Here is a 12191-nt window from a genome sequence, read left to right as displayed (position 1 = left end):
ACTAAACAGCTTTTTGACCACCCCCAAATCCTTGTTTCCTTCTTGCTTCTAAGAAGTGTGACTGCTGCCAGGCATTTTTTCTTTCTTTTTTTTTCCCCCTCAACATTTTATCAGTCAAGGAGAAAGTAACTTTTAGAGAGCTCTTTTGCGGTTTTGATATTAACCTAGTGATAGCCCAGTGATGATCACTAGTCCTACTTAGAGAGAATAGGACTAACTTTCAGAAGTCCAGGCATTTTTCTACCTTTCATACTTTATCTTTCTTTCACTCTGTTTCTCTCTTTCTGTCTTTTATCATTTACTCTCTTCATTCTTTTTTTCTTTTGCCTGGATTGAGATTGTAAGTCCCTCTCAGTGAAGGGTAAGATTATGAGATCTGAGGGCTATTTAAAGCTAATAACTTCTCTGTGAGGCATATTGAAATGCAGTGTGAAAATTTGGTGAATAATAGTTTTTGAGATGATATGTAAACAGTATATCTACCTCATGAGGCCATTTATTTTAAAACTTTCTGTTAGGTGACATACTGTCATTTTCATAGCTTTTGAGAATCTTTTTTTGTTTGTTTTGCAGTTGGCTGGTACAGGGATTGAATCCTGGACCTTGGTCTCATCAGCACTTCTAACCAACTTAGCTACCCAGCCAGCCCCTAAAAATCTGTTTTATACCATAAAATAATTATCTGGAAAAATGTCATTTTATGTGAACCTCAGCCCAACTTTGCAGCCTGATTTTAATCTTTAAGTTTAAGAGTACTAACCTTATTTTTTATGGTCTCTGAAGGATAAAATAGGACAGGGCTTGGCCGGTTACATCACTTGGTTAGAGCATGGTGCTGATAACACCAAGGTCAAGGATTTGGATCTCCTTTACTGGTCAGCCACCAAAAAAAATAATAAAATGAGACAGCTAGAGATGCCGTTGAAATTAATGTTTAATTGTTGGGCTTATAATTATTCATGAGATTTTTAAATCCCCTGTTCAGAGAGCCAGGAATTAGCAACATGTTATTAATATTATATATCTGTAACTATGAAAATAGATTGTAAATGGGGTATATAAACTGCAAGCAATAGGTCAAATATAAATCTCACATTTCCTTTTTAATCTTTAGAGCCAAGATCCTTGGTTGCTTGGGCTTACTTTAGATTTTTCAATGTTGGTTAAAGTGCATCCTCTCTCCATTACCCTACCCTAGCTTCACCTGCTTATAGATTTTTTGGAAGTTGGGTCCTTGTACACATCACCCAAGATAAAAGCTACTTTTAGAAGCAGGTTTGTTTGAGTTTTTTTGGTTTTTTTAAAACCACACTGAATACCTTAATTCATGAAGTCATGCCAGGCTGTTGGTTGCCTTGCTATATTTTCTTAGTTTTTCTGTCCTACATATGGATCTTTGAACAACTAATTTCATTTGGTGAAGGATGCTTAGTAAAAGGCTGGGATTTCAGTATATTCCAATATTTCTCATGCTTTTCGTTGTCACTCCACTAAATAGACTTTTTTCCTAATTTCCTCCTATGAAAATTTAAGACTACAGATTATTGTATATCTCTTTAGGTAATGTATGTATATTTGTGCTTTATACATAAACTGAGTATGGTTTTTTGTCTCCACTCCCCCCAACCAGTTTTTACTCCTGTTGGGGGTGTTTTTGCCCTCATTGGGAATGCATGGTATAGATTTGTTAATAAGCCAAAAGCCCAGCTGATTTAGACAGGTCAAAACTGTAGCTGGTGTTAAAAACATCAGCTCAAATCCTAATTATATTCTTGGTATTGAGGTATAAATATCTTTATCTCAAGGAACTTTGAATTTTTACTCAGATCTCTCCAAACACAACTTTTTTAAATGTAAAAATTCTTTTGCCTTTTAAAAATAATACATCTGGGACATAAAAGGGATTACATTTTTATAGGTTTACATTTTTATGTTTAACTTAATTTTTAGAAAATCAGTGCAACAAAAGCCAATTTTTAACTTGAAAGTTTTTCTGTCTTGATTTATCCTTTCATCCTTTCAAATATATCTTCTTATATTTTTTGTAGTGTGAAGCCTCATTTTAGGTCATCCAGTGGTTCAGAACACTCAACAGAGGGCTCTGTGTCATTGGGAGATGGACCATTGAACAGATCTAGTTTAAGGAACTTTCCAACTGAACGGCATAACCCTACAGTAACAGGACATCAGGAGCAAACTTATCTTCCAAAGGAGACTCCCACTTCACAAATGGAACAGAATGGGGACTATGGTAGGGGCAGGTAAGGAAATATGGGTATATGAAAATTCTTTGATCATAATGTAATCATGCTGAATATTTGAAAACCATAATCTGGTGATTTTTGTTTAACTTAGTTATCAGTATATGGTTATGCTATATACATTGTTTGCAGAACATGGGTTAATAGTTTTTTATAGTTAAAGAAATATGGAGTTACCTATGTAGAATATAGCTCTGAATCAGAGGTTTATAAAGTTATTCTGAAGTTCTTTATAGTTGAAGAAACTGTATAGCTTTCCTTTATAGCTGAGGAAAGAACAGCTTAGAAAAATAAGATATAGTTTTAATTTCTTCCAGCTTGTAAACTATTGGAGTAGAATTACATGTTGCCTACTATACCTAAATTAAACTCTAATATGCTTCTGGTGTGGAGGGAGTGCTGCTAATAAAAACGGGCCCAATTCACTTCGTGGTAGTGGTGGCGGTAGTAGGTAAAGTTTTTGGTAAAGTAGCTCAGGATCCCTTCAGAAGAATAATATATATCTTTTCATAATAATGGAGAAGTGTAGCCCCAGATATAGAAAGTATAGGTACTTAAATATAAATCTATCCATCTTTGATAGAGTATGTATATTTGTGGAATCTTATGAGTTGTCCCACTTTCTTTTTGTTGTTGTTAAAAGGAGAACTCTTTTCAGAGGTCGAAGACGACGAGAAGATGACAGGATCCCAGTAAGTATTTTTAACTTTTAATTACAGCATTCATACTTTTTTCTTTTGTGATTTACTATGTCATTGACTTGTCTTTTTTTCTTGGTTTATTGATTATAGTATTCAGCAAAGGGAAACAGAGCCTACCACTACTCACACACCATCCTCAAGCACACACAGTTAGGAGTTTGACTTGTGTTGCTCACTTTTAAAAAATATTATTTGAATATCTAAATTAAAAATATGAAACGTTTAACTATTGCTTTATTGAGGGACATTTAGGTAGTTTCAATCTTTTGCTCTTACAGACAGTGCTATTAAAACAGTGTGATGATATCCTTATACAACCATTATTTGCCATGTGTGCAATTGTATTTGAAGGAGAATCCCTAGAAATGGGACTTCTGGGTCATAATTCAATAATTATTGCCAAATAGTCTTCTATAGAAGTTTTGCCAATTTTCATTCCCACAAACAGTGAACAGAAGTTTCTGTTTATCTTTAGCCTTACAGAGTGTGTTGTTTTGGTTTTTTAGTTCTTTTGTTGGGGTTGGGGGGTGGTTTTCTTCCAGTCTTAGAGGTTATATCATTCACTCTTAAAACTCTGTTGGTTTGCCATCTCTTTAACTTGGGACAAAAAGAGTTGAGGAATAAAAATGGTGTGGGAAGGCAAGGAGGTCTCAAGAAAACCCCTCTAGAATTTACAGATAGATCATAAATGTGTAAGATAATGCTTATTTTACATGTACAGAGTTTTGTAGTGAGCAGAAATCCATCTTCAAAGAAGAAAATGGATTGCATTATAACACAAAGAATAGTCTTTAGGGCAAACTGAACCTTTTAGAACGATGTTGTTTTTCATTTTCATTTATTACTTTATTATGGGCAGTCATGAAACTAGGCAATGACTCTTTATTTTAACATGCCATTATAATGGTCTATGTGACTCCTGAAGTGGTCCTCAAAAATTGGGGAGAGGAGAGATTCAGCTTAGGGTCTGTTTGATATGTTGGAAATGTCAGGATTAAGGACTAAAAGTTGGAGTGGAGAAAAAGGAGACAGGCTATGCAGAGGGAGATCTTAGCTAGAAATAAAGTTTAGGATTTGTAAGCTTGCAAGTAGTAATTGAAGTAATAAGAATAGATGAGATTATGTACTCTCATAAAGAGTGAGTAATAAAAGAGGTCCAAGAGTGGAACCTTGAGAAACATAGTAGTAGCTTGGGGCTGAAAAAATAGATTATTAATTATATTATTTCAGGTATCTAAGTGAAATCTGAGTAGAGATGGCTAATAGGCAAATGGATATCTGGGTTTCAGGTAAAGGCCTGGACTGGAAATATTTAAGGTATACAATTAAGTGATTTTTCATAAATTTACAGAGTTGTACAGCCATCACCACCAAAAGTGAAAAAGATTCTTTTAAGAGTTGTTTGCATATAGGTAGTAGTTGAAGCTGTGGATAATGAATATCACCCTAGGAGAATATGGAAAGTGAAAAGAATAGTAACCAAATAGAAACTGGAAATCATCAAAATTTAAAAAGTGGACAGGGAGAGAAGAGCACATGATTGTCAGATCTGAGAAGAACCAAGAGAAGGAAGTATCAGAGAAGCTAAGGGAAGAATGAGCACCCAAAGGAAAGAATGATTAACATGTCAAATGCTATAGTGAAGTCAAGAAAAATAAAGCAGTTTTGCATTGTGGTAGACATTGGTGCCAAAACAATTTTAGTGGAGCAGTGAGTACAGAGGTGAGGAAGTGGAGGAGGAGATACAAGTGAGAGGCTTGTCAGAGGATATACAGAGTGGTAAATAGAAAGGAAAGATGAGATTTTCAAACATGTTATATAGAGGAAGGATATTGTCTTGAGACTGTCTGGAAGGAGAAGAGATGAGGCAAATTTAGGTGAGGTGGAGTTTTTTGTTTGTTTTTATTTTTGTAATGGAAGGGAGTGTGGCAAGTTTAGAAAGAAAAGCTTGGAAATTGGTTAGAAGGTTTAAGGAGTGTTGCAAAGTTTGTAAAAGAAACAGAATAGGATGGAGCTGACTGAAGATAAGTAGGACCAATAAAGACTAATGAGAGGTCAACTGAGATGAGAAGCCAAGAATTTATAGAAGATAATTCTGTGCATTGGGCTAGAGTTTTTGTTTGTTTCTTTCCTCGCAGCTTTTCGCTTCTATGGCACAGAATTAGAGAAAGAGATAGGCCTGTGACCTGTTTTCTGATTTGTGTCTTTCAGAGACCCCATCCTTCAACAGCTGAAACAAAGGCTCCAACACCAAAGTTTGACTTATTAGCCTCAAATTTTCCTCCTCTACCTGGAAGTTCATCAAGAATGGCAAGTGAACTTGTTTTGGAGAATAGGATGTCTGATGTTGTTAAAGGTGTCTACAAAGAAAGGGTAAACATTGATTCATTCAATATGGTTTTCTCTTATCTTATGGGATCATATTTAAGCTTTGTTTTCAGGGTTATTTAAATTATTATTTGCACTTGGTGTGTTTTTCTATCATAGTTTTTGTTCATTTTTTGTTGGTGAACCAGTATGGGGATCTAAACCCTTGACCTCATTGTTACCGACAAACACCATACCAAGTGAGCTAACCAGCCAGCCCTTCTATCATAGTTTTTATTCATGGAGTTCTCAGCTTACTTTGAGTGTTCTTAAAAGATTTATGGTAAAGCTACACAAGGTCAATAAAATATTTTTTAACTTTTGTATGTCTTTGGATCTGTCAGTTCAACTTGGTAGAATGAATAATGCAGGTTAAATGGAAGGTGTCATTTCCACTAAGTGCTTATAAATTAACCAGTGATTTAAACAAATTCTAAGCTAACTTGGTATACTTGGTCTTTTAAATACTGGAGGGTAGTTGTCAAAAGGTTGGGATACTCCATCCTACAATATTTTTTGAGCATAGACCAGTCAATATCTGAAATCCTCATATCCCACAAATTTCTTATTTTCCACCTTTTTCAATTCAGTTTTTGTTTTTATTATAACAGTACATGTACGTAGTATATGTAGGCTTGTAATGAAAAAAACAGTAGTCCCCTACAACTGCATTAAGCTCCTTAGCTTTTTCTCCTGACATTTATCCCCGTATTTCTTTTTAACATGGTTTTACTGCTCTCCCTTGATTTTTCAATTTTAAATATTGTCTATTAACTTTACATTTTAGAAGCTAAAGATTTAGCTCTCTTAAACCAACATATCTATACTTTTCCCATCCCCCAAGTATATTGTACTTCATCATACTAAGATATCAATTATAATTTTCCCATTATTTTAGTATTGCTAAGAAAGTAAAAGGCATTGCCAGTTACACTAGGACATGCCATCATTTGTAAGTCATATCTAAGCATTACATTTTTTTTTCATAGCCAAGACTCACAGTATTCTATGATTATTTCTCCTTTCCTGTACACTCTCAGTGGCCTGCTGCCTAGCTGTTTTCCTGGTGTTTCTCTGCACCATCATCCTGGGAATTTTCCTTACTCTCCTTTATTAGATTCCCTTTTCTTCTTGCTCTTGTCTCACTCTTCCATGTTATAGTGGGTCACATCTTCCAGAGCTTCCTGAATAAGTGGACGTGACATATACATTTCTTGATCTTGCATTCTGAAAATGGTTTTCTGCTCTCATACTTGATCAGTAGTTTATGTCTGTAGAATTCTCTATTAGAAATCATTTCCCTCAGAATTTTGAAGGTTTTTTTTTTTTTTTAAAGGTGACTGGTAAGGGGATCTTAACCGTTGACTTGGTGTTGTCAGCACAACATTCACCCAGTGAGCTAACCGGCCATCCCTATATAGGGATCCAAACCCATGGCCTTGGTGTTATCAGCACCACACTCTCCCGAGTGAGCCACAGGCCAGCCCTTGAAGGTATTTTTTCACTGTCTTCCCTCATTAAAAAATATTGTGAAATACAATAGTTATTTCATCAGTTCTAAGATATACATTTTTTCATGTTTTAACCACCTTCAGAAATCAGGCTGTCTTACAATTAAAAGCTATTATACTTTAAGTGGCAGTGTTTTTTTTTGTAGTACATAGAATACTGGTGTGTTTTACAATTGAAGGCTCCTTAAATTTGGTGAGCTGTGATACACACACATATACACACACATAATAGTAAAATGTACTTCCCCTTGTAATCCCAAGCCAAATTATGGGCTGTAAACATCCAGAGTATCTTAGCAGTGACACATGTATCCCCTCCCTATTTACAGTCCTTCCTCTTCTTTCCCTGTCCCTCCTACTTAGATACCTGCTTAGATATAAACATTATCCTGACTTTGTGATAATGTAGTTGTTTGTTTGTTTGTTTGTTTGTTTTTTGCTTTTCTTTATAGTTTTATCATTCTGGGTTGGTGAGCTTTTTCTGTAAACGGCCAGATAGTAATTATTTTAGGCTTCATGGGCCACGTACTGTCACATATTCTTTGTTTGTTTTTATAACCCTTTAATAACTTAAAAACCATTCTTAGCTTATGGGCCATACCAAAACAAGTTGCAGGCTAGATTTGGTTTGTAGGTCTTAGTTTGCCAACCCCCGCCCTAGACAATATATTGTTTAGTGTCCCTGTTTTTGAACACTATGTAAATGGAATTGTACAGTATGTATTTTTCTGTTACTTATTTTCTTTGTAATTTGAGATTCATCATTGTTGATACAGATGACTGTAGTTAATTTTGTGCTGTTGTGTGATATTCTGTTATAGGAATATAACCTTTATTCATTTATTCTACTGTTGACAGACATTTGAGCTGTTGCCATTATAAACAATGCTGCTATGAATGTTCAAATTGTCTGTTCAGTCTTTAGTGTCTGTGGATGAAAACAAGTTTTTAATTTTAATATGGTAGTATTTATCAGTCTTTTTTTTAATGGTTTGTTCTTTTTATATCTTGCTTAGGAAATGATCTAGCTTCCAGAGGTTCTTTTGGGAAACCCAAGTGTTCTGATTTTTGGTCTCTATCTCTGTGACCTGTTTTCTCCCTCTCTGGAGGCTTTTAAGATCTCTTATTCATTCCTGATATTCTGTGAAATTTCATGATGATGTGTCTTGGTATGGCTGTTTTTTTAATTCATTGTACTTGATGTTCAGTGTTCCCTTTCAGTTTGGAAACTCATATTCTTCCATGCATAGAAATTTTCCTGTATTATTTATCTCTCTGATAAATTTTTCACCTCTCTTCTCTCTTTCTTGAATTTCTGATTGGAGGTTGAACCTTATAGGTTGAACCTGATTTTCTTGTTTTGGCTTTCCTAATTCTTATCTTTGTTCTTGTCTGTTTTTTCAAAGTTTTCCTGAATGTTACCTTCTAATCCTATTGAAAATTTTATCAATCAGTTTTAATTTCTAGGGCTCTTTCTTGTTTTGGGGGTTATTTTTTCCCGCTTTTAAAAATTGTGGTAAAACACACATAACAGAAAATTTGCCATCTTAACCATTTTAAGTGTGTACAGTTCAATAGTGTTAACTACCTTCACATTGTTGTGCAGCCGGTCTCCAGAACTCTTCATCTTGCAAAACTGAAACTCTATACCACCCTGTTTCCCCCTTTCCTTAGTCCATGGCAACCACCATTCTACTTTGTCTCTATAAATTGACTCCTCTAGCTATCTCATGTAAGTAGAATCATATGGCATTTGTCTTTCTGTGACTGGCTTATTTTACTTAACATGATGTCCTCAAGTTTCATCCATGTTGAAGCATATGTTAGTACTTCATTCCTTTTATTGCCAAGTAATATTCCATTGTATGGATATATAACATTTTGTTTATTCATTCACTAGTTGATGGACATTTGTTTCCACCTTTTGGCTATTATGAATAATGCTGCTATGAACATTTGTATGAAAATTTTTTTGTAAACATATTCTTCTCTTGGGTATTTACTAAGAGTACCTAGGAGTTGAATTGCTAGGTCATATGATAACTCTATGTTTAACTTTTTTTTTAAAGATGACTGGTAAGGGGATCTTAACCCTTGACTTGCTGTTGTCAGCACCACGCTCTCCCAAGTGAGCCACAGGCTGGTCCCTCTATGTTTAACTTCTTAAGGAACTGCCAAATTGTTTTCTAAAGCAGCTGCATCATTTTACATTGCTATCCTCAGTGGATGAGAATTCTAATATCTCTGTATCATCACCAACATTTGTTAATGTGTGTCTTTTTTATTATAGCCATCCTAGTGGATATGAAGTAGTTTCTCATTGTGGTTTTGATTTGCATTTCCCTAATGAATATTGATGTTGAGTATCTTTTCATGTGCTTATTGGCCATTTGTATATCTTCTTTGGGAAAAATGACTAAGTGTAATTCTGAAATATCTTTTTACTTTAAGGATAATGAAGAGTTGAGAGTTAGTCGCCCAGTGCCTGCAGAGGATGAGCAGACAGACTGCCCTTCTGCCCAGCAACCCAGTATGAGTGCCAGTCCTCCATGTGCAGCTGAGCTTCCTGCATTAAGGTACAAGTTTCAGTATGGGAGATCTTCCACATTAAATTACTTTTTTCTCTGACCAGTTACCTCTTCCTATGTGCTATACTAAATCTAACGTCAAGCTATTTTTTCCGTAGCACAATTCAGCAAGAAAAGGATCTAATAGACGATGCTACTGTGCAGAAGGATGTTCTCAACCAGATGACTATACCAGTGTCTTCCTCAAGTACTGCAAAGCCATCAAGGGCAAATACTGCTTCACCATGTAATAGTAACACAAATGCATCTGTAACCGTGGCCCTACAGGTAACTTGGAGAGTTTACTTTATGTGAGAAAAAATGTAATAGATTAGATAATAAAAAGTTTTTTTCACATAACACATATCTATTAGAGCAGAGTCATTTGGAAGTAGCCCATATTGGGGCTGCCTGCATCAGAAAGAAACTAAAGGAATCTAAGGGTACTATGAAGAGACAAGAAGTTTTAGTCATATTGAAGGAGAATTTGCTATTCATTCAGGGGATTTTTGGGGTGAGGGGGCGAGGTGTTTGGCAGCTGGCCAAGGTAGGGATCTGAGCCCTTGACCTTGGTGCTACATTCTGTTTCTTTTTCCTTTTTTCTGATCATATTACGGTAAAGTGAAGCCTCTTTCTTATCCGGGTTATTTCATTTTGGGGCTAATGTAAAGAGCTCTTGAGCTTTTTGAAATTCTTTTTCTTGTATGTATGATGCATAACAAGTCTATGACACCATTGAGGGTCCCACTCCTACTTGTATTCAAGTTCCAGAATCATTTCATAATTTTGTAATTGGGAAAATACAGAAAAGCAGGAAAAAAACCCACAATATTTACCCCTAATCCTTTTATTCAGTGATATAACTAATAGTATTTTAGTACAACTCATTCTTTTGTATAGCTTAACATTTTATCTTCTCATTTAATAATGATAATAATAGAATAAGAACTACCATTTGAGTGCTTACTATGTGCTAGGATGAGCACTAAACACTTTAGGTGCTCTATTCTCACAACACTCCTATTCCACCTTTTTCAGTCAAGGTTACAAAGACTTTTAATTAGTCTTCTATTAATATATAACTGGTTTCCAACTCTTCTGCCAAGATTCTTGTGGATTCCCTTTTGGGGTTCTTTTTAGCAAGGGAAGAGAGGGCGGAACCATTTTATTTTATCATGTGGACATACCATTACTGATTTAATCTGTTCTTCCTTGTTAGGCAGTGAGGTTGTTTCCAGTTCTTCCATCTCTATAGACAATGCTAACATGAACATCCTTCAGATAAATTCTTCAAGTGAAATTATTGTATCATAGATAAATTTCTAAGGCTTTTTATTATTTTCAACATATATATTTTTTGGAAGATTACAATGTGGATGAGAGTGCCTATTGACCTTTCCTAGAAGATAACTTAGGCTTTTCTTGTGTTTAACATGATCCTTTTTGTACTTGATTATTTAGAGAATGTGTACCATAATTTTTTTGTTGTTTCTTATCATCACTCAAAAGGAACCCCGAAAGTTAAGTTATGCTGAAGTGTGCCAGAAGCCTCCTAAAGAGCCATCTCCAGTTCTTGTGCAGCCACTTCGGGAACTTCGCTCCAATGTAGTGTCTCCCACCAAAAATGAAGAGAATGGAGTTTCTGAAAAGTCTGTTGAGAAACCACATGAGAAACCAGAAGCAAGGGCTAGCAAGGATTATTCTGGCTTCCGAGGCAATACCGTTCCTAGGGGAGCAGCTGGAAAAATCAGGGAACAGAGACGTCAGTTTAGCCATAGGGCTATACCTCAGGGAGTGACTCGACGTAATGGCAAAGAGCAATATGTGCCACCCAGATCACCAAAGTAAAAAAAAAAAAAAAAAAAACTATTCAAATTCTTCTCTCTCTTCCCATTAAACTTGAGCCGTGGCTATATTGAACTGTTTTGAAGGGGAGGGGATAACTAGGAAGGAAACAGGAGAAAGTACATCCTTAAATCATTATGTATTTCGGCGTTGTGAGCGGTAGAATCCCAAAATTCATCTCTAAAGTGATTTTAAAATGCTGGAGGATTCCAATCAGTATAAATATATATATATATATATATATACACACACACACATATATAAAAATATAATTTTTCTATTTTTGTTTTTGATTTTAATTTGCAGAGATTTCTGCCTGGAATCAATTTTTGAGGGTTCAGATTTAGCTTGGAAAAAAAAATTATACATCCTTCAGTATAGGAGATGAGGGAGTGAGAGAAAATATTTTTTGAAGAAGCATTTCTGTAAAATTAGAAATTACCTTTTTTAATCTATTTAAAGTTTGGCTTGAAGAATGACATCTCTGACTATATGGCCTTGTGTTGCAAAGCAGATCAGTGGCTGGGGTGCCTGTTGTGGGTGTGAGTGTGTATAAGAGTGATTGAAGGCAAATCTGTTGTCATCTTAGTAAATGATTTGAAAATTGAATGTAATACTTGAGTAGATTTTTTTTTTCTAGTTTGAAATTTAGTCTGTCTGTTTGACCTTACTAATATTTCATTCAACAAGCTGTTAAGTTGATTGTACTTGGAGATGTGACTACCAATCAGTTTGATACTCAAGGAAAGAATGGGGGTTATTCAAAAAACTGAAAATTTCATCTTAGACCTAAGTGGATAGGTCAAATGGACTTCAGAGGTTTAAACTACCGTGTGACTTTTTTCCCCCTAAAATGGGAAACAAAAAGTTTTTTGTTATTCCATTTGTTACTGTCTGTTCTCTGACTGCCCAACCCCCTAAAGCAAAATAACCAACATC

The 12191-nt window shown here is 35.2% G+C and overlaps 1 protein-coding gene across 6 annotated transcripts in view; it reads left to right on the top strand.

Annotated features, from left to right (window-relative positions):
- The window catches only part of LARP4 (La ribonucleoprotein 4), a 48417-nt gene extending 36551 nt beyond the window's left edge, over positions 1 to 11866 (top strand). For 4 of the 6 annotated variants that reach the window (XM_063115557.1, XM_063115556.1, XM_063115562.1 and 1 more), the window contains 6 exons: positions 2049 to 2261; positions 2905 to 2953; positions 5174 to 5335; positions 9292 to 9416; positions 9527 to 9695; positions 10917 to 11866. In XM_063115557.1, the coding sequence (XP_062971627.1) occupies positions 2049 to 2261; positions 2905 to 2953; positions 5174 to 5335; positions 9292 to 9416; positions 9527 to 9695; positions 10917 to 11255 (1057 nt within the window). In that variant the 3' untranslated portion in view covers positions 11256 to 11866. Of the gene's footprint in view, positions 1 to 2048; positions 2266 to 2904; positions 2954 to 5173; positions 5336 to 9291; positions 9417 to 9526; positions 9696 to 10916 lie in introns of those variants that run through there. The other 2 variants (XM_063115558.1, XM_063115564.1) reach the window with 2 other exon arrangements.
- The last annotated feature ends 325 nt before the right edge of the window (positions 11867 to 12191 follow it).

Source organism: Cynocephalus volans, chromosome 12, assembly GCF_027409185.1.
Source record: "Cynocephalus volans isolate mCynVol1 chromosome 12, mCynVol1.pri, whole genome shotgun sequence".
In the NCBI taxonomy this organism is placed as follows: Eukaryota; Metazoa; Chordata; class Mammalia; order Dermoptera; family Cynocephalidae; genus Cynocephalus; species Cynocephalus volans.
The sequence above is the reverse complement of the archived record's forward strand: the minus strand, read 5'-3'. Positions and strand labels throughout refer to the sequence as shown.